Source organism: Orbicella franksi, chromosome 12 (genome assembly GCF_964199315.1).
Source record: "Orbicella franksi chromosome 12, jaOrbFran1.1, whole genome shotgun sequence".
NCBI classification, from domain to species: Eukaryota; Metazoa; Cnidaria; class Anthozoa; order Scleractinia; family Merulinidae; genus Orbicella; species Orbicella franksi.
Window position 1 is genome coordinate 10,500,183 of NC_138156.1, and position 23,116 is coordinate 10,523,298.

Below are 23,116 nucleotides of genomic sequence, written 5' to 3' on the forward strand. Positions count from 1 at the left end.
GACATTTCTCTACCTAACATTTTCAGTCTTACAAGACAGCTTGTAACTGCCTTTAGCGAGTAAATAGCCACACGCTTTTTAATGTCACAAAACATACAGTACTGCTTAGTTACAACAAATTCAGAATTAAAATGATCTTTGTGAAAGATATTTCCCCTAAACTTAGCTCAACCTATCAGTTATACAGTTGAGTCATTTGTGAGACAAGTAACCTAAACTACCTTTGGCAATGATAGATATTGACAACTAACATCACACAATCTACAACTATGTAATTAAGAAAACATAATGGTTTAGAACCCTTGAAATTTAAATTTTAAATAATGTAAGTTTTAAACAATGTAATGTAAAAGTTTCAGTTGAAACGGAAATTAAATATGGTAAATATAAAGGTAAATTTTTAGCTATCTCTATTCTGTTATTTTTTTTCTTATATGTAGCCTGCTACAGACTAGCAGCGACAAATAGTGCAAAATCATGATCTAAACTTCACTGATAGCAATGAGAGAACCGATTCATTTTACATCACAAGTGAGTGGATATATCTATTCAGAAATCTGAATGCGATCGTTCCAGTAGTCAGACACTACTATTCTACCATCACTAAGAACTGCTGTAGAGACTGGAGAATCAAACTCTCCTATCCCGCTCCCTTTTAATCCAAACTTTTTTTTAGAAACTTTCCATTCAGTTCAAACACCTGGACTCTGTGATTCCCTTCATCACAGACCATCAAGTCTCCTGCCTTGTTAACAGACAAGCAACGAGGTACATTCAACTCCCCGTCCCCCTCCCCCTGCTTTCCAAATCGGTAAACAAACTTCCCATGCCTATCAAAAACTTTGATACAGCGCTCCATACTGTCTGACACTATAAGATGGTTGCCATATTGCACGCAGTGATGGGGAAAGGTAAAAGAACCCACTCCGCCAATTTTACGTAAGAACTGACTGCTAGGAGAAAAGATCTTGATTAATTTGTTACTTGAATCAACAACAATATAATTTCCGTCACTGTCTATGAATAAACCATGAGGATCCTCAAGCTGGTGATCAAGATTTCCCTTTCCACCAAACTGGTTCAGGAACTCATCCTGCTCACTAAAAACTTGGACTCGGTGGTTATCACAGTCTAATACTATAATATGGCCATTGTTATCAAAAGCTATCCCAACAGGACAGTTAAATTCTCCCTGTTTATCATCCATTTTACCAAACGATCTTAAATAAATTCCATCACTACTGAATACCTGAATTCTGTGGTTACCAATCTCAGTCACTGCAATTTCATTACGTTCATTCACTGCGACTACCCAAGGGCCTAAAAACATTCCAGCACCTGAGCCAGTCTGTTCAAACGATAGCACGGGTCTGAAATGTCTGGGTTTGCCTTCAACAACAAAAGGGCTGCCATAAACGGGATCTTCATTTACCTTCACTGCCAAGTCACGTTTCCCGCTTTCGTTAGCGAAGTAACTGATCTTGAAGCTGCCATCTTTGTTATCTTGGACTCGCGCTTTCGTCGCACAGTCCTGTCTATAATGATTTTTGATTTCCACTGTTACACAGTCACGCGCTTCATAACATTGTTCTCCTTCAGCATTTCTTGTTGTCAAAACAAACTGTGCTTCAAGTCCAACAATAGCTTCACTTGTTCCTTTTCCTTGGGCACTTGATTGATGCGCGGTAGTTTTGCTGATAAATGTTTTGAAAGCGCCGATTCCTTCAGTGACGCTTTTCGCCATTAATGAATCGTTTTCTACGAAAATGAATCGACGAAAGCCTTCAAGGTCGCAGTCCACTTGGTCTTCTCCATCGATGACATCTTCCTTAAACATTGTGTTCAATGACGTTTCTAACTGTACAATCTCAGCGCTTGTGCTTCGCTTTAAAAGTGTTTCCGTTTGATCAATCCCTGTCTCGATAAGCTTTACTTCTTTGTCCACATCGCGCTGTTCAGTTCGCAGACGTTCGTGGGATTCTCCTACTTGTTTATCCACTTTGTTCAATATTTCCTTCTCCTTCGCTTCGATAACCGCCATCAATTGTTCAGCAAATCTGTGTACCTTTCGTTTGACGGCAGCGGCTTGTTCTTCAATATGAATGCAGTTCTCGTCAAGTTCAGCGGTTTTGTTTTTCTTCTGTTGCGCTTTTTGTTTTTGCAATTCAATCGCTGTTTTCACTTGTAATTTGCGTTCATTTACAGCTACTTCCAAAAGCATCTTGGCATGACCCTCGTGATCCGTTAAAGCGCAGGCAACTTCACAGTCCTTGCAAAAGAACTTTAACTCTTCTTTTTCATGGTGTTTCTGCTGGCAAAATGCTGGTCGTTTTAACGCTTCCTCGATGTCTTGATCTTGAAAGTCTTTAAGCGCCAACACACGGTGTTCTTTGTTAACTCGAATTATGTTGTGCCCGGTGATCCAGTCGTCACACCAGAATACACAACACTGGAAGCAGTACAAACTCTGTACGCTTCTTTTGTCGCAATTTCCACATTTCACCCCTGTGGAATTACACTCTTTGATTGCCAACACATCTAGCAAACTGTTGATGCGAAAGTTGGTCGGCAAGTACTTCAGATTTCCACTTCCAGGGACTCTACTGTCTTCTACATTCTGGACAAGCTATGACATCATCTAGGGAGGCGCGGTGGCCTCATGGTTAGTGCGCTCGTCTCCGGATCGAGAGGTCCGGGTTCGAGCCCTGGCCGGGGACATTGTGTTGTGTTCTTGGGCAAGACACTACTCTCACAGTGCCTCTCTCCACCCAGGTGTATAAATGGGTACCGGCGAACTCAATGCTGGGGGTAACCTTGCGATGGACTAGCATTCCATCCAGGGGGGAGTAGAAATACTCCTAGTCGCTTCATGCTACAGAAACCGGGATAAGCTCCGGCCTGATGGGCCACTTGGCTCGCATGCAGACTATGACATCATGGCGGCCACTCGTTCGTAGAATACCTTCCAAGCAGTGAAGAAAAAAACTGTGTAAACATGGCAGCTGTTTTGGATCAGTGAATGTAGTCATGCACACAGAACAGGATACTTCTTCATGAAGATTGTCTAGCAAGGTTTTTATATCCATGTTTAAAGGCAGAAAGACCAAATGGGTCTCGAGATGAAAACAACAACCTCCAGCAATGGAGCCTTGTGATATAAAAATACCGTATTTATCAGACTGTTGATATTGACCAATTACGAGAGATTATACTTGCTGCAGGACTTCTAGGAATTGTTTCTATTGGTCGCCGAGATTTCTAAGAATCTTGATCGCAAAAGTGTGACGGATTGCGAAACTCCTATGCAAGAGCCTCTCTGTCTCTCTCTTCGTCAAGAGATAATCATGCGAGTAAATCTCAAACCAAACAAATAACAACCGTGACTGGTACATTTTGCTAAGCAGTATTTTTTTGAAGCGAAATATTTGAAAACCAGTCCTCTCCAATTTCTTTCATGTCACCTCTTATTAGCTGGCTGAAATCACAGTAACATATTCTGGGTATGTTACTGTGATTTCAGCCAGCTAATGCTGTGTTTACATTTGAGCTTTTACCAAGGTAAACAGTTACTAAGGTGAAGTTACTTAACCTTGGTACATTCGTTCAGTGTTTATACCGGCTCAAATAACTCAAGTTAATCTTCAACATTCGCGCGCGCTGCATTAACAACGTCATGAAATCGAACTTGCACGAGGATCCCACCGCAGTGGAACAGGAGCAAATTGAATTGCCATCATTTTCATAGGCGAGGACCGCATTCCATAATATTGCGGCGAAACTTCAGTTGCTTGATCATACCCAGAGTAAGCATTGTTATATGCGTAGAAACGTGGATACGTTGTGTAGGCAGCATCCTCCCAGGTGCCAAAATACATCCATAATAATTACACAACAGAGGATCGAAGTTTGTCTCGAGAAAGTTGTAAATAATACTGAGAATGAAAAATACAATGCTTTCTTTTACGCGACGGATTGTTCGCCGTAAGAAGATCGATCCAATTTTTCAATGTTATTTGCCAAGATTGTCAAAACTGGAAAAGAAACGTTTTGTCGCACAATCTGCTCACCGCGAGAAATGAAATATTACGCCGCCACAAGCGGATGTATCTGTCATCTTGACCTTGGTTACCAACTGTAACCATGCCTGATCACAGGGTAATTACAACTTTTACCTCGGTTAAATTTCTTTTGTCTTTTGCGGCATTTACCAAAGTATCAGTTGGCGTTTACACACGGAAAATGTTTACCTAGGTAAGGAAACTCTGATACCTCGGTAAACCGTTCAAGTCTAAACACAGCATAAGAGAAGGGCAGCAAGATATATCCCCAGGGGTAGGGGCTTGGGCTTCACTATAACAATATTTCCGGGAAAGGTGCGACCTCAAACACAACTAGCACTCAAAGACGAGCTCAATTCAATTTACCATAGTTTCAACTGGGGAAGAAATAATGGGGAAACGGTAAGTGCTATTTTTCCGCTCTTGTATTCGTTTGTGTTCAGGAGCAGCTTTTCCAGCTTTTGCTGCAGGTCAAATAGAAATTATGATAATAATCAACTCCGTGGCTCTTTACACATGACAGCTCGCACATTGAGATACTTTTGATCATTAAATTCATAGCTTTAAACATTGTCAATACCAAGGTTGATGCAAGACTTTTGAGGAAAATGTGAATGGTAATGAAACCGAAAATGATGCTGGGAATGATCAGATCAACTTGGAGGCGACTAGCATTGGCTTTAACGCAGATCAGTTTGGATGTTTGACCTGTTGATATTGTACTTTTGTTGATTTCGGAGAAAAGTACCGCAAAAGGCAAAAACATTGTTTCAATTCTCAATAATATTTAGAATAGTTAAATGAGCTCAATCAATTAGCCAGGTCCAGGTGAAGTTGAATTTTAATGACGCTGCAGTGTTTTACTGAATTTGAAATCCAGCCAAATTCACTCAATCGATGCCACTTTTTCAATCAGAGGCTATTTCAAAATTGTGTGCATTAGTTTGTGTTTAAAGTGGTTTCTAGTATTAACTCTTTTATAAGCTCTTATAGGAACTAGCACTTTAATTTCCTTTCGGCACAATAGGCTTTTGATTGAAATTTCGTCGTGGCTTTGTCTTCAAATGTCATACCTAGAGCTCTCAGGTCAGTGATGTTTTGCATATCACCCACGCCGGCTAGTTTAAACACGAATCCATTGACCCAAGGATATCAAAACTGATTGAATTGATTTAATTTAGTTCCTTTCTAGAGATTATGTCACTCACGGTCATAAAATAACATGTACTGAAACGAAACCTGGGGAGGTTTCGAAAGAAACATAATATATAAGAATACAAACCTTGCTTGCGTGACTGACAAGTTTTCTTTCTGTAGTCCAGAATTGAAATCAGACATTCTGTAGTCATGTTGAATACTTGGGTTCCCAAGTTTTAAATTTAATGCGCATCTAAGTAAGCGCCGGAGAATATTTTAAACTTTGCAACAGGTTTAATTGTTAGCCTTTCAATATTCTACTAAAACTAAGAACGTTGGTTAAAGGCTTATCTCCTAAATCTTAACGTGTCTATATATCACCGATATATTGTTTTGAAATTACGTTTATTCTTCTCTAAATCGGTAAAATAACTAATATTTTAAGGCTTTTCTTAGAATTGAACGCATAACTGCATACCACCACTGTATCATATCGTAACGAATGGAACTCGCGCGAATCAGGTCTGGCTGAACTGAGTGGGTCTGGCTTTTCGGTCGCTTCTCGAGCACGCACAGCAGGCGATCAGTAAAACCAGCCTAATGTTTCTCTTGCAGGACCATCATCCTAATTGTTGCTCTGTTGGTGCTGATTGTGATTGCGTTGGCTGTAGTTCTTCCCGTCTATTTTTTTGTGATAAAAAATCCGATCAATCATCTGACAATCCATCATCTGACGATCCATCATCTGGTGGACCCTACAAAAGACAGGCCGTCGCCACGGATACACCGCAATGCTCCCAAATCGGCAAAGACATTCTCAACGCCAACGGCTCGGTCGTGGATGCCGCAATCGCCGCCATGTTCTGCTTGGGAGTTGTAAGCATGCATTCGTCGGAGATAGGAGGAGGTGGAGTAATGCTGGTGTACAACAGAAGCCTCCAGGAAGCCAGTGTCATCGACTTCAGAGAAACCGCTCCAGCACCAACAAAAAGGGACATGTTTAAGGGCAACGAGGAGAAAGCCCAAAAAGGTATTCTTTTCCGCTTTGCATTCAGCGAAGACCTTTAATTGAAATATCAAGCAAATAATACAACGAGGTTCAGAAAAAGGCGGGAGAATGGCCGAACGGAAGAATGTTGTGGATACTGGGTTTGACTGATTCAATATCCCGGATTCAACTCCCCAATTCTGATGACGTAACAAGCTCTTCTGCAGCGGTCACACGTCAGCCCTGAGTTCAACTTGTCGGTAACACTATGGTGACTGGTCAATTACCCCGCCTTGCTCCTGTCGGGATTCTGTAGGCTGTAGCAAATTAACAAGCTATTCGCTTGTTAATTTTTCATGTCCGCAATTGGAACTGCATTCTATTGATGCCCTTGTAGCACTGATTCGGACACTTTAATTAAGTTTGTAAAATCTCACACGTTTGAAGAAATAGGTTTGGGTTGTCTGGACTGAAGATGACCATTTGATTTTTTAAAGCCTCGACTGATTTAAGCAAATACTACAAATTAAAGTGTACCTTAATATCTTCTTAGGTAGTCTGTCCATTGCCGTGACTGGCGAGGTACGCGGTCAATATGAAGCTTGGGAAAAATACGGCTAATTGCCATGGAAACAACTTGTTCAACCTGCAATCGATTTGGCCAGATATGGATTTGAAATAACAGAAGCCGTGGACGACGCGCTGAAAACGACCAAAGGAATCGAACAGGACATCAGAAATGATCCAGGATTGAGGTCAGTTCATTCATAGTCATATAGTCACGTAACATTTTTTTTTACTTCCGTCACGTATCGACTCAGTTCAGAGCAAATTGTTCTTTCCTGCAAAGTGCAAAGTTGATGTCAATGAAACAAGACAGTTGAACGCCTCTCTAACGCATGTCAAAAATAACGCACGTGACAAATCTAAACATACTCTTACTAAATGTCACGAGGGGGTCACGTGTGTGAAGATTCTTTGTCTTACTTAATTCTCTCGAGCTTGGGCCTGGCAATACCATAATTTTGTGTTGTTATTTTAATATTATTTCAGCGAACTGCTTCTAGATAAAAACAAAAAGCTTCGTAAAAAAGGAGACAAAATCAAGAACGAAAAGTATGCAAAGACCCTGGAACAAGTGCAAAACGATCCCGAATCGTTTTACAGTGGACTGCTGGCCAATGATATCGCGGAAGACATAAGAATAGTCAATGGGATCGTGACTCTGGAAGATCTGAGGAAATACAAGTCGATCAGCAGAAAGCCATATAAGGGTGAACTCTCGGGGATGAATATGTACCTCACCCCACCCTCCACAAGCGGTGCTGTTTTAGCATTGATCTTGAACATTTTAAAAGGTGTGTGCTTAACCTAGTGTTTCCTTAAACGAGGTTAAGAGCCGAGAAAAGATTATTTGCAAAACGCTTAAGTTCTTTGATGACAAATGCAGTCGAACCTCCGGTTTCGACCAGCTCTCGTAAGCGACCACCTCTCCTCAGCAACCAGTTTTCCAAGATACCAAAATTTTCCAAATCAAATCACTATATTTAGAACTTCTTGTAAGCAACCACCTCTCATGAGCGACCACGACCACTTTTAGGCTAAAAGTTTGAAGTTTTCTTTTGTTTGTAACCTTCCGTAAGCGACCACTTGACAGATAATAGAACGGAAATGGGATAATAAGGTGTTGTAACATTATCGCATTCCTGGACAGAACAAGAGACGAAAATTTCTCAGTGGGAACTGACCCTATTTTTTTTCGAAATTGACTTAAGTCTCTGCAGTTACCATAAGCTAATGAGGCAAAATTTTGACCCAATATGGTCTAAGCTATCGTAAGCGACCACCTAGGCTAGACATCTTGGTTGGTCGCGTACGAGAGATTCCACTGTATTTGACAATTCAGGATACAATCTGACGTTGCCATTCAGTATTGACGTATCACCGCATCATTGAAGCTTGCAAGTTCAGTTATGCATGGCGAAGTCGGCTTGGAGATTCAGCGTTTGATTCAGAGATAGACAAGGTGAGTTGAAGAGGCAGGAATCAAGAATACCTCAGTTTGCATGACTAAGCGTGCCATGTCTCAGTAAATGCTCAATTCACACCCACCGCTCAAGACGCATTCGACGTATGTTCAGAATAAATTCCATATTTACCTAGCAACACTGATTCGCTCTAGTTTTGCTAATAACTGTTTTGAAAGCGCCGATTCCTTCGGTGACGGTTTTCGCCATTAATGATTCGTTTTCTGCGAAAAAGAATCGACGAAAGCCTTCAAGGTCATAGTCCACTTGGTCTTCTCCATCGCTAACTTCTTCCTGAAAGGTTGTGTTAAATGACTTGTCTAACCGTACAATCTCAGAGCTTGTTCTTCGCTTTAAAAGAGTTTCCGTTTTTTCAATCCCTGTCTCGATAAGCTTTACTCGTTTGTCCACATCGCGCTGTCGAGTTCGCAGACGTTCGTGACATTCTTTTACTTGTATGTCCACTTTGTTCGATATTTCCTTCTTCGCTTTGATAACTGCCATCAAATCTTCAGTAAATCAGTGTACGTCACGTTAGACGGCAGCGGCTTGTTCTTCAATATGAATGCTGTTCTCGTCCAGTTCAGCGATTCTGTTTCTCTTCTGCTGCGGTTTTTGCTTTTGTAATTCAATCGCCGATTTCACTTGTAACTTGCGTTCATTGGCAGCTTCTCAGTTCCAAATGTACTTTGGCATGACCTTCGTGAAGAGTGGCAACATAGGAATTGCAAATGGCAACTTTACAGTCCTTGCAAAAGAACTTTAACTCTTCGTTTTCGTGGTGTTTCTGTGGGCAAAATGCCGGTTGTTTTAACACTTCCTCGATGTCTTGATCTCTTAAGTCTTTTAGCGCCAGCACACGGTGTTCTTTCAGTATTAGTTCGAGTTATGTTGTGCGCCGTAACACAGTTGTCACACGAGAATGCATGACACTGGAAGCAGTACAAACTCTGTACGCTTCTTTTGTCGCAATTTCTTCATTTCACTCCGGTGGAATTACACTCTTTGATTGCCCACATATCTAGCAAACTGTTGATGCGAAAGTTGGTCGGCCAGTTCACCAGGTTTCCACTGCTAGGGACTCGTGAAGCCAAAAACTCTGTAAACATGGCAACCGTTTTGGATCTGCGAATGTGGTCATGCACACAGAACAGGATACTTATCCATGAAGATCGTTTAGCAAAGCTTTTATATCCATGATTAAAGGCGGAAAGACAAATTGGATTTAGAGATCAAAATACCTCCAACAATGGGGCCTTGTGATATAAAGATACCGTATTTATTAGACTATTAGTATTGAGCAATCACGAGAGGGTCGATATGCTGTCTTATGTGAGTCAATTCTAAAAATTGTTTTTTGACTGCCAAGATTTCTAAGAATCTTGATCGCAATAGTGTGATGACCATGTCACCGAATGCGAAACTCTCAGACATGCAGTAGTCTCTCCGTATCTCTCGCTAATTCTTCTTCTCTGTCTCTCTGTGTCTCAGTTTGAGGACAATCATTGTTCCAAGGAAAATATCTCTAGAGGTGGAAGCTTGGGCTCTGCATTTTAACAAAGTTTCAAGGAACGGGCGAATCGCCAACTAGTACTATTTCGATCTCAATAGTTGCAGGAGACGAAAATAAGCCAGCCAAGAAATTCAACAAACGGTAAGTGTAATTTTTTTTTCTCTTTCTCTCTTTGTCGCATTCATTTGTGCTCCACCTTTCATCTTTTGCTTCAAGTCAAATTGATATTAATCATCAACTGATCGAGATTGGTAGTGTCCGTGGTGCGTTGCACGTGGCACCTCGCGTCTTCAGTTTGGCCATCGAAGTTCTTTTGATTATTAAATGCCCAGCTTTGATAAAGAATGACAATAGCCAGGATGATGCAAGACTTAATGAAGAAGCTTAAATGTACAGAAGACTGCGGGGTAAAGGAAACTGTCAGAAATGCTGGAAATGTAAGCATATATTTGTGCACGATGCCGTCTTTTCTTCGAGCGGCTGTTTCTTCAAGTCCCTCAGGTGTTCAATTCACGATCGCGTGACAACCATTCGAGCAAAACTAAAACCCGGGAACTGAAATAATTCATCAGAGGCTACCAATATTTGATAAAACTTCCTTTATTAAAGCTCAGAAAAACTATTACCTTTAACGTTTTTGGAACAGAAGGATTTCGTATGTAAGACTTCACAAACAGAGATTTGTTAAAGCTTTCTTGTTTCGTTCGCCTAAAGCATTTAAATGGCTTTCGATGCCAGAAAAGTTTTACAATGAAAACTTGTGCTGAATTTTATTGTCGTCAAATCGCTAGAAAATTCTCTCTAAAATTCCCGCTATGCACTATTAACCTCGAAAGGTTGATACAGACCAGTTTGTTGTTTTTTTGGTCCGTCTCTGAGTGCCGAATCCCTTCGTTCAACCAGCCAATTCAACTCCACCAGTAAATTCGCAAATTTTTTAGGTGGAGGTCCGGCAAGAAACTTAAGCTCGAAATTTGGTAGCTCACACTAATAATATTCCTCTTCCCCGAAGGAATTATTAGATTGTTCCATATTTTAGGAGAATAAAAGTAGGAATTATGTTTTACAAAGCGTCAACATCGATGAAAAAAAATTGCCGAGAAAAAGTACAAATAAACAAACTCACGTAAGCTTGCAACCCACGGGCAAATGGATCGAGCGTATTAGCCAATCAGAGCGCGCGCTTCGCTAAGGCTATGTTATAAAAGATAATATATTTATACAAAACTGGAAAAATATGTATATACATATAACTACCATGTACTTACTAAATGTATAGAATAAAGGGAATGACAGGCAACGAAGATGCATTTAATCGTAAAACAGTTGATATAAAAGATATAGATAGATCACTAAGCTTTTTTTCACAGTTCTTTAAAAAAACATTTCTGAAAGCAGATAGGTAGAATGCTTACTTAGGTGGTGATGACTAGTAATCTTTTGTAAATGCTTATGAGCTTTCTAGTTCCCCGGAGAATTTTTTAAACTTTGCCAAAAGGTGTATTTTATTAAACATGGCGACCATTAGACTTAAAGGTAAGAGCATTTTTGACAGGTAACACTGTTACCAGTGGAGGTGCAGTGGTCTCATGGTTAGTTTGCTCGCCTCGGGCTGTTCGAGTTCGGCTTCGGCACCAACTGATCTAGGGTGGTTCTATATCGATCCATTCATTGAAGCACAAACGCTGTAAAGTATTAACATACAGAGTCGCCAGTTCCAGTTATTTTACAGTTATTTACCTCTTCAACGATCAGATGTTTTATTTTCATCGTGGCTTGTGCACAGAATTAAAATGACCGAATACAGAGAAGTTCGAATTTAATCACACCGACATATGACTGCGAGCAATGAATTGTTCAAGCACTTTCTTTTATATTTCACATATCTATATCATCACCGATATTTTGTTTCGAATTTAAGTCATCCTAAATTGTAAGTTTGTAAATTGGCAGTTAGTAAAACCAACCTAATTTTTCTCTTGTAGTTCTTGTTGTCGGATCCTCAAAATTTCTGGCGTGATATTCCTGATTGTCGGGCTTGTGCTTGCTATAGTTCTTCTCGTCTATTTTTTTGCGATAAAAAAATCCGATCCATCATCTGGTGGACCCTACAAAAGACAGGCCGTCGCCACGGATACACCGCAATGCTCCCAAATCGGCAAAGACATTCTCAACGCCAACGGCTCGGTCGTGGATGCCGCAATCGCCGCCATGTTCTTCTTGGGAGTTGTAAGCATGCATTCGTCGGGTTCCCAAGTTTTAAATTTAATGCGCATCTAAGTAAGCGCCGGAGAATATTTTAAACTTTGCAACAGGTTTAATTGTTAGCCTTTCAATATTCTACTAAAACTAAGAACGTTGGTTAAAGGCTTATCTCCTAAATCTTAACGTGTCTATATATCACCGATATATTGTTTTGAAATTACGTTTATTCTTCTCTAAATCGGTAAAATAACTAATATTTTAAGGCTTTTCTTAGAATTGAACGCATAGCTGCATACCACTACTGTATCATATCGTAACGAATGGAACTCGCGCGAATCAGGTCTGGCTGAACTGAGTGGGTCTGGCTTTTCGGTCGCTTCTCGAGCACGCACAGCAGGCGATCAGTAAAACCAGCCTAATGTTTCTCTTGCAGGACCATCATCCTAATTGTTGCTCTGTTGGTGCTGATTGTGATTGCGTTGGCTGTAGTTCTTCCCGTCTATTTTTTTGTGATAAAAAAATCCGATCAATCATCTGACAATCCATCATCTGACGATCCATCATCTGGTGGACCCTACAAAAGACAGGCCGTCGCCACGGATACACCGCAATGCTCCCAAATCGGCAAAGACATTCTCAACGCCAACGGCTCGGTCGTGGATGCCGCAATCGCCGCCATGTTCTGCTTGGGAGTTGTAAGCATGCATTCGTCGGAGATAGGAGGAGGTGGAGTAATGCTGGTGTACAACAGAAGCCTCCAGGAAGCCAGTGTCGTCGACTTCAGAGAAACCGCTCCAGCACTAGCAAAAAGGGACATGTTTAAGGGCAATGAGGAGAAAGCCCAAAAAGGTATTCTTTTCCGCTTTGTCTGCAACGAAGACTTCTGAAAATATGAAGAAAATAGTATATCGAGGTCCAGAAAAAGCCACGAGAATGGCCGAATGGTAGAATGGACTGGGTACTGGATTTAACTGATTTTGCAGCAGTCACACAAGAGCCCTGCATACTATTGTGACTAATTGGCCCGCCTTTCGCCAGGTTGGGATTCTGTAGCAAATTTACAAGCGATTCGTTTGTTAATTTTGCGTGCCCGCAATCGGAACTGCACATTGTATTAATGTCCCTCAGCTTTTAACACTGACTCGGACTGTCAACTGGCTAGTAATTCTCACATTTTGATGAAATATTTTTGGGTTCTTTGGACTAAAGATGACCGTTTAAATTTTTAGAACCTCGACTGATTTAAGCAAATACTACAAAGACTATGTTAACTTCTTTTTAGGTGGTCTGTCGATTGCCGTGCCTGGCGAGGTACGCGGTCAACACGAAGCCTGGAAACGATATGGCTGGTTGCCATGGAAACAACTAGTTCAACCTGCCATCGATTTGGCCAGAAATGGATTTCAAATAACAAAAGCTGTGGACGATGCTCTGAAAACGACAAAAGGAATCGAACAGGACATTAGAAATGATCCAGGATTGAGGTCAGTTCATATCACCTGCTAACTCAATTACAAGCAGCAGAGAATAAAGCGTAAGAGAGTTAATGCCCTTATTCCTAAGGTAATCCTTCTCAAGTTATTTTTAGCTGTGTTACCTAGTGCAAGCACGGATAATGTTACCACCCGCGTGCTGCGTTTTCGGGAAAAATTCATGTAAAGCTGCTGGGGCCGTCCCGGCACGTGAACAAAATACACGTGACTGGATGGATTGATCCTAGGATTTCCAAAACCGGGAGCTGGTGATCTAAAAATAAATTGAGGATTACTTGAGAAATAAAGCCTATATTGGGGAGTATCTATTTTCCCTTCATCTTCTCTTGGTTACAAGATGGCCTAATGCAAATCTAAACATACTCTTAGTAAATTTCATGAGGGATGGCACATGTGTAAAGGCTCTGAATCTTACTTCGTTCTCTCTGGCCTGGTAATACCACGATACTGTGTTGTTGTTTTCAATATGATTTCAGCGAACTGTTTCTGGATAAAAACAAAAAGCTTCGTAAAAAAGGAGACAAAATCAAGAACGAAAAGTATGCGAAGACCTTGGAACAAGTGCAAAACAATCCCGAATCGTTTTACAGTGGACCTTTGGCCAATGATATCGCGGGAGACATAAGAATAGTCAATGGGATCGTGACTCTGGAAGATCTGAGGAAATACAAGTCGATCAGCAGAAAGCCATATAAGGGTGAACTCTCGGGGATGAATATGTACCTCACCCCACCCCCCACAAGCGGTGCCGTTTTAGCGCTAATCTTGAACATTTTAAAAGGTGGGTACTGTTTTTCAATTTTTTTTCCCTTATTTTATTCTCTGTCATCTGATTTGGAAGAGGCCATCAACATCAAACATTCTTGAAAAAATATATATGACATAAAATATCTTGATCCTTGCTTAATTTAAATTAACAAATCGATGTCAGTGATTCATGCGTCTGTCCTGTTATTGATCATGAATTTCGTCATAACATTGTCAAAGTAGTGCTTTTTGACAATAGCAAATAGACAAATTGTCCGGTTTCGCTCGTTAATGCAGCGTATAAATTATAAATTCATTTCTCTGTCCGCTTATAGAGCGTTTTTCCATGACGTCATGGCAGCCATATCGGTGTTCCAAAACAATGAAACGGCGGCCATGTCGGTGTACCAAACCAATCCTGTGGGAGTTGAACTCTTTTCTTATTTACACACTTCTTTTGTTCCAATAAATTTGCATGGCTGTTGCCCACGTGAGTGAAAACGCTCTATTGACAATGAAACTTAGCCAATGAGCGCGCGAGAGCTTTTGCAGTTATCGTAAAAAGTCACCTGGAACCAAATAGTAAAACACTCCTGTGGCAACCTAGTGTTTCCTTAAACTGCAAAGCATAGGAATAAATTCTTGAATGCTCTAAAATAGAAGAAAAAACCTAATGTATCTAAAGGTTAAGAGCGGAGTAAGGATTGTTTCCAAAACATTAAAGTTATTCGATGACAAACATTTGACATTTCAGGATACAATCTGGCTTCACCATTCAGTAATGACGTGAACGCCTCAGTGCTGACGTATCACCGCATCATTGAAGCTTTTAAGTTCGGTTATGCATGGCGCAGTCGGCTTGGAGATCCAGACTTTAATTCAACAATAGAAGAGGTGAGTTAATGAAACAGGGAACAAGAATAGCTTAGCCTGCATGACTGAGAGTAGCACGTGTCACTAAATGGTCAAGCCCCACTCTCCGCTCAAGACATATCCGACTTTTGATCAGAATAAAATCCGTATTTACCTCGCATCTCGCATGTTCATAGTGTATGGTTATGGGTGGGCAGAAAACAGCTAATCAGAGACACCATACTTAATCTGCGCAGAGTGAGATCTTCATGATCAAATCATTAACAAGACGATCTAAGATCGTAAGTCGTACTGTAGCTAGACGTGCTACCAGCTACGAGTGTTGATCATTTGCAGTGCGCAGCGATTCTAAAAATAGCATGTACAGATGCATTTCTCAAAGAAATATCATTAAACCGTAATCATCACGACAACATTGCTTATTTTAACTGACCGATAGATGAAAGTGAAAGCTACGGTAATCGTAGTGAGGTTGATTTGAGTTGTGACGTCACTTATCCGTTTGACGAGATTGGGGTCACTGTCTTCTTCTCTCACCCTGTTCACTGCGGTTATTTCATATGTACTACATGTCTGCACTTCTCTGAGTTCATAACAATATTGTCACCAAGCGATTGTTTATAGATCTTTATAATAGCCTGGAAACACTGTATACATATACAAAGATAGGTATTTGCCCAAAGACTCTCTGCAACTCGACGATTTTCGATTCAGTGTTGACAGTGTAGAATGCCATTTCTTTCTCATCTTTTGTGCAAAATTGATACTGTCATTATTGCTCCTAATTCACGCGATCAAAACTAAAAATCGTAACCATTTAATAAATAAAGTCAAGAATCTGGGACATGATAGACGATTGATAGATAAACAACTTCGCCAAGAGATTAGACATCTGCAGTTTTTCATTCGCGCGTTATCGGGAAAAATATTTACTGAGCTTTGGCGGCCGTAAAGTAACAGAAACATCTGTCATTGAGTTTTGCAATTGAAACAAAACGTTATTACTCCAGAGTTCCGACACGTTGAAATTGATACTTCTTCTTGGGCAAGAACTGTCCAGTTAGCAAGAACTAAAGCGATAACTCATCGTTTGACCTACGCGATAGCCCTCTCGGGCCGCCATTTAATGTCACGCAACGCAAAAGCTTGGAAAATCAAACGTGCCCCATTACAAAACGAAGAATCTTGTCGAACTAAAACGTTGTGAGACGTCAAGTTCCTAAAGGGTCTGATAAAACTAAAACCTCCGAAGAAAAGGTATTTTTTTTAAAAATATGACTGCATCGCTTGAAAACCAAGAATACATCACCACGTTATTTGATACCACACAAACACTCGACAAAACTAATGGAAAAATAACAACTGATAATGCATTCTGATTGAGCAAAAACAAAACTAAATGTAATAATCATGACAGAGATCACATAAATATGACCATTCCGTTTCTCTTCACCCTGATGAAAGCCACTTTTGTAGTCAAACATGGCATCTTTGTTGTAGTTTCCTGAGTTTTATCACGATGCACCTTGTCTTTATCAGCACTTAAAACTTTCGTAAATTCTGAAGTAACACTCTGTCCATATTTTCTGTTCATTGATAACTCATAAAAGTCATTTGATTTCTGGTTCAGTTGGTTCTAGTAAGATCTTCGCTAAATCATTCGACTCTCTCGCTATTTTGAGTTCGCGGAACGACCCGTTTCGAAATATACCCTCATTGACTACGCCATCTTTTAGAGTGGATCTACCGCAAACGGTGAGCGGGTCTGTATGTTTGAACGTAGAAAAGATGGCACCATTTGTTAACATATTCGACATAAATATTTACCTTTCGGCATCGACTCCGACGTCGTGAAAAGAAAGTTGAGCCTTTACGACGAGTCTGCGGTATTGCCCATTGCACGTGGCTGAGCTTTGATACGAAATACGAGGGTAAACCTATAGTCGGTTCCCCCGACTAGTTAATCGTTAATTTCAGAAACTGAGAGCAAACGGTCGGTTTGTTTAAACACAACGTCGATTTCTATGCGTACGAAATGATTGAAACGACAGATAAGTCCGGGCACACCACGACAATGAAAGTGTGCGCGATACATGCACCCTGCGAACAAAAGAAATCATCGCTCTCGATTTCTAAGACGTGATAGTTCATGATGACAATTTCAATCAATTTCAATCAGATTTTATTTCTTAATTTACACTTTACAGCTGGACTTGCCCTCGGATAGCTAGTGCTAGTCTAGGCGGGTCAGTCTATCAAGATACAAGTGTCTTTTATTAGTAAATAGGAAAATAGAAAGTTAGGAAAAATGTGAATAAAAGAAAAAGGTGGGGAAAGAATGAGAAAAGAAGTGAGGGGTTATCAGATTTACGACATAATTCTTTTTTTTTTTTTTACTACCACTGATATTTTAATTTAGAAATAATCTGGTGTACCTCAATGAAGGAATCTTCGTCTCGAGAACACTTAATAACTTGTTTTTAATTCTGAGTTTGAATGATTTCTTTTGATAGTTTTCTCAGGAAGCTTGGTATCGCATTCCTTAGTTTACCACCAATTCTTGAAATCGACTATTTTTTTAGTTCAAGTTTTAGTGGGGGTTTTGTGTAAGAAATTATCGGAAGTAGAAGAGCGCGTGTTGTAAGAATTCGAATGGACACTGGACAGTTTCGTAAATAATTTAAGTATGTTAATTGGAACAGAAGCAGTGCTAACGACGTGCATCAATTCAGATAAAGTTTGTAGTATAAAAAGTTTAAAGGCAAAAACTTAGCGTTAATAAACAGTGGAACGACTAAACCACCTCGGAGAAATCTCGATCTCATAATCTAATTTTTCATAGTAGATGGCTGCCTAATCAATCAAATTGCAAAACTGTGAATAGCCTTCCAGCGAATTATACGAACGAGTTACAGAAACATGTTCTTCAGTCCATCAGAGAGCGGAGTTTTTCCAAGAATACTTTCTTAAAGTCTGCACAACGTTTCACCACAGGTCGCTAGAAAGATGTTAAGTCAAGAAACAGGCGACCGGTTACGTCACAAAATACGGGATAGCATGACGTTCAAGGATGTGAAATATTACGCGCAATCATTCTCAGATGCTGATTACGGCACAACGCATGTGGCTGTTTTGGCGCCAAATGGTGACGCGGTTTCCGTGACAACCACAATCAACAGGAGGTAGGTTTAGAACTTCTTGCGAGTTATTAATTAATTCTTTTTGTCTTTGATGGCTGATTGAATTTTCCTTTCGACCCTCACTTAGAACCTTGCAATCACGTTTAACCAGAGATGTATCATAGTGTCGTTTTGCCGAATGCTTTTAGGAAAACTCAAAAATCATCAAATCTTTATTTGTTAGCCTTAAACTTAACGTGAGTTCTGCAAACGCTGTGATATAAGCATGACGTCATCACGTACATCGAGTTGACAAGCACCCTCTCTGATGACATTCACAGGCTCGATCATGATTCTCGACAAATTTGAGTTGTTTCTTGACAGATTTGGATCCAAATATCGATCTAACGTCACAGGAATCATCTACAACGACCAGATGGATGATTTTGACATTCCCGATTACAACATAGTGGACGGTATTTCTCCATCTCCTTTTAACTTTCCCGGGCCAAACAAGCGACCTTTCTCGTCCATATCTCCTGCCATTTTGACAAACGACGACGGCAGAGTTCAGCTTGTTATCGGCGCCTCAGGCGGGAAAAGAATCACCACCGCTGTCTCACTGGTATGTTTAATGGCATCATATTTCGAACAAGAGAAAATGAAGGGTACGATAGTTCATCCGCCATACAGGACTTATTTCCAAGTTTATCACTCTCATGTTATTTTTTAGCCTCCGAACGCAGACGTATTTCCGGCTGTCGCTTGTCTCCGACGAAAATAACGTCTACGAACCCGAGCCATGAAACGATTTCTGTGACGTAGGAATTCTAAGCCAATCACAGTTTAGCTCAAATAGCCCCAGAACTACTGCGCGAGGTATTCGCTGCGAGAAGCACTCGAGTTTCATTTTATCATGGAATCTGATTGTCCAAAGAGAAAACAAAAGTCATTACGTCACAAAAATCGTTTCCTGGCTCGGGTTCGCAGACGTTATTTTCGACGGAGACAAGGGACAGCCGGATATACGTCTGCGTTCGCAGGTTAGTTATTTTTAGATCAATTCTGATTTTTTTTCAAATCGCAGAAGCGTCCAGGGATAGCTAATCATGTGACACGAATTTTCTGACGTGGACAGCCCGACTGAGCGACATAATAACACGGTTTTACACTTAATTTCATCCTCCAAGAAAATATTTGCGCAACTCTCGCCGTAACATTATACGCGGGTGCACTGAGCTGGGTACCATCTCTAAAATTAACTTGCCTGCAGGGATTACCTTTACAATAAAACTTTAATGGGAAATAACTCTCTTACTTTATCCTCTCTTGATTTGAAACCCATAATTCTTAAGATATAAGAACAAATGCTCTAAAGTACAAATGTGATTGGTGTTTTACATCTACCGTTATAATAAAGATACGGCCCTGCGCGCGCTCTGATTGGTCAAAAACCCATGTTTTATCAGAGTATAAAATATAGAAAAAGCGTGTTTTATTGTTTTGCGCGTGTAAAATCTATATCATAAAGAAAATGAAGAAGTCTACGCCGTGTATTACACTGTGATAAAACACTCCGGACATCTTACTCGCGTTCTCAAATGCCCGTCGTGTTTTATCACAGTGTAATACACGGCTTAGGCTTCTTTATTTATAATGGTAATTGAAGTGAATGGAGTGCAATTTGGTCTGAAATCATACGCGTGATTTCAAAATCGAACGAGCGCTGCGCGCTCGTTCGATTTGAAATCACAAGTATTATTTCAGACCAAAATTGCACGACACGAAGTTCAATTGCCACTTTATTAGATCCATTTTGAAATCGCACAATTTCATCGCCTTAAATTTTAGATTTTTGGTGTATTGTTCCAGTAGGCGGTTTGTTAAAAAAAAAGCGGAACCGGAAACGCCTTTACGTCTCATTTAGTATGCAAAACGATGTCATGTGATGAAAACTCATTCGAGCATGACAAAGAAGCAAGCAGTGCTGAAGTCAGAACGAAAATAGTCTACTTCAGGTAGAAAAGTTCAATTCTCGTCGCCTGAATCAATTATGGAGGGCCTTCCTTTCTTCTATGGTTGAGGCTGAGACTTTTCATTGTCTTTGGAAAAGGAATTTGAAGGTGCATATCCTGTGTAATTCTGCGATCGATTTCTTTTGAGTTGTGAAACTCCCTCGAGTGCACGATGCCAAGTAGATAGTACGTTTTTTTTTGTTTTAAATACCGTTCAATGGCATGATTTTAAGGGAGTCCAGCTCGTTATCATCTCCATTTCTTTTTGTGACCTCGGCGTAGGACTCAATGCTCAGGACCTTGTCAAGTTCTTGCGACGCCATTTGTTTTAAGATATTTCCAAGATGGCGGGACTGGCACCGGCTTCGTAAGACGTTCGTTCATTCACTATTTTGTGCAGTATGGCGTATTTTGACTATGTTTATTCACAGCGACAGAGTTGAGCTCTTTTGTTGCTTCGTTTGAAACTACCAGAAACCTAGAGATATCTACCTTCTTGAGATGGCTCTGAATTTGTTTTTGTGTTTTTTTCGTTTGTTTATGTTTTACTGGACTCGGTATCATACGGATCTTGAGCAGATGTTGAAGAAAAATCGCCAAAATATTCGTCAGAATGGACACTGAAAGTTGGAAACTTCCATTAAAGTAGGTCTTCAGCCTGAAGGAGTTCATAATCGTCATTCAGAAACTGTAATTAATTAAATTCGTCTTTTTTTTTTTGGAAAAAAACTACAATAACAACAAAGTTTTGGCAATAGTAGTTGCAAAACTCTCCACACAATGGCTTTTTGCCTTTCATTTTCCTGAAATTATATTGATTACTTTAAACTAATCTTGAAATTTGATTGGTTGTTTTGTTTTACTGTCCCATTCTCATTGGCTGAGAAAAAGATACGATTTAGAGCAAAAAATAGTGCGATTCGTAAATAAATCGCACCACTGAGAGCCAATCAGATTGCAAGGATAACCAGTGATTTCAAAATGGATTTAATAAATTAATGAAATCGTCGTTATAAGGCTCGGGCTAATTCATGTTCGTATACCGAAGTCTCTCAGCCTGGGTTTAGGTTCTCTGTCTGTGTTCAGCGGATAACAGTTTTGTTCACATGCGCAGGTGTTAATGAACAAGTTATGGTTTGAACAATCCTTATCTGACGCGGTGGACAAGCCTCGACTGCATACTCAACTGGTGCCCGATCAGAATGTATCGTATGAAAAAATACCTTTTGATACTTCTAAGAAATATCGCATGTCACCCGAAATATTGGAAGGTTTGAAAAAACGCGGGCACGACGTAACTGGCGTGGAATTGTTTGCCGTGGTGCAGGCAGTATTCCGAGACCCTGAAAAGGGAATATTCGCCAAATCAGACCCGAGGAAACATGGCGCGCCCGCGGGACAATAAAACAGTTCTCCCAATGCCGATCCCGAAAACTCTCTTAGTATGATTACATTCCGCCACACTAGTATTGAAGAGTGACCAAAACACTATATTAGCTAGCGAAATTAGAGTTACAGCTTTTGATACGTGAAACCTGTACTGAAAACTTAAAAGTCATGAGCAAAAAGAATTATTAGCCCTAGAAACCAGCTAGATTAAGCATCTTGTTTTTCCCAACTTAGGGCCAGTTTGTAACTCTTTCCAACCTAAACAAAATGTTTGAATATGGAAATAATTTCTAGTAGTTAGTGAACGATATCAACTCATGATTCCGTGATTAATGAATAACGTTCATGCTGTGCATTTCTGCACTTCTATTTTCTTTTCATATCGACTCCATTTGTTTTGATATGTTCATTTAATCTCGTTCCCTGTTCCTTTGGGGTGGGTTTTGCCCGCAAAAGGCCTGAGAACGGGATTATGGTTTTCTTTCTTCGACGCTGCTTAGCATTGATAAATGTTTTTTCTAAGAAATTGGGATGTACATGTTGTAGATAGAATAAACAAAATATTTTCAGTAATGTTCCTTTCAAGTGATGGTTTCTAGCAAACCGGTAATGTTTGCAAGAACATATCCTTACATTAAAAAATAAAAATAGACCACTGGGAAAAGTAAAAGTCTCGGCCCCCAACTCCCGCTTTTCCGTCCTGTTGCCGTACCCTGTAAATTAGGAGACTCCAAAAATATCCTAGCCACTTAGCTGTGAGGTTCTTAAGCGGAAGCAAGTCTGTTTTTCAGCCCAGGCACGCGGAGATATTTCGTTAGCTTGTTTGTCCTGAAGTCTCACAGACGATTAATACAATTCATGAAATAGCATTTTGGGTTCTTGTCTTTGAAAAATTCTAACGTATGAATAAATGACAAAACTTAACATTTTTCGTTTCTCCCTCGTTTCCTCCCCTCTTAGAACTCCCATTCCCCTTATTTTGTCTCCCGTTTACCATACCCCTCCCGTATCCTCCTCCCCCCTGGAGAAAGTTTCATTTGATTTATCAAGAAGTCTTTTCTTCATTTTAAGAGCGATCTGGGACAGCAAAACTCCAAGTGAATTTTAGCTGCTGTCTTCGATTTGTACTGACTTCCCCTGTGAAGTATTACGACCAAATATGGGAAAATATTGAAACAATTTATTGGCACTTCTCTAGCTAACATTTTCAGTCTTACAAGACAGCTTGTATCTGCCTTTAGCGAGTAAATAGCCACACGCTTTTTAATGTCACACAACATACAGTACCGCTTAGTTACAACAAATTCAGAATTAATATGATCTTCGTGAAAGATATTTCCATCAAACTTACCTCGAGCTATCAGTAATACAGTTGAGTCATTTCTGAAGTAAGTAATATAAACTACTTATAGTAATGATAGATATTGGCAACTAATATCACACAGTCTACCACTAATAAGGAAACATAATGGTTTAGAACACTTGAAATTTAAATTTTAAACAAATATGTAAGTTTTCAGTCTTTTCCCCTTGAAACAAAGCAGGAGATCAA

General features: G+C 40.1%; 1 protein-coding gene and 2 pseudogenes across 2 annotated transcripts; 2 read left to right on the forward strand and 1 right to left on the reverse strand.

Annotated features, from left to right (window-relative positions):
• Positions 1-545: 545 nt before the first annotated feature.
• Positions 546-3,086, reverse strand: LOC145464157 (E3 ubiquitin-protein ligase TRIM71-like; annotated as a pseudogene).
• A 258-nt stretch (positions 3,087-3,344) lies between these two features.
• LOC145463886 (uncharacterized) lies at positions 3,345-9,794 on the forward strand (annotated as a pseudogene). The gene is made up of 7 exons (XR_014041371.1): positions 3,345-3,350; positions 4,299-4,460; positions 5,811-6,225; positions 6,737-6,938; positions 7,237-7,541; positions 8,090-8,209; positions 9,702-9,794. The product of XR_014041371.1 is annotated as an uncharacterized LOC145463886 (transcript).
• On the forward strand, positions 9,133-23,042 carry LOC145463888 (glutathione hydrolase 1 proenzyme-like). The gene is made up of 9 exons (XM_081447680.1): positions 9,133-9,162; positions 9,740-9,864; positions 12,362-12,777; positions 13,211-13,412; positions 13,898-14,202; positions 14,923-15,062; positions 18,036-18,223; positions 18,545-18,785; positions 21,290-23,042. The coding sequence occupies exons 1-9, from the start codon at positions 9,133-9,135 to the stop codon at positions 21,578-21,580; spliced, it is 1,938 nt and encodes a 645-aa protein (XP_081303806.1). The 3' UTR covers positions 21,581-23,042.
• The last annotated feature ends 74 nt before the right edge of the window (positions 23,043-23,116 follow it).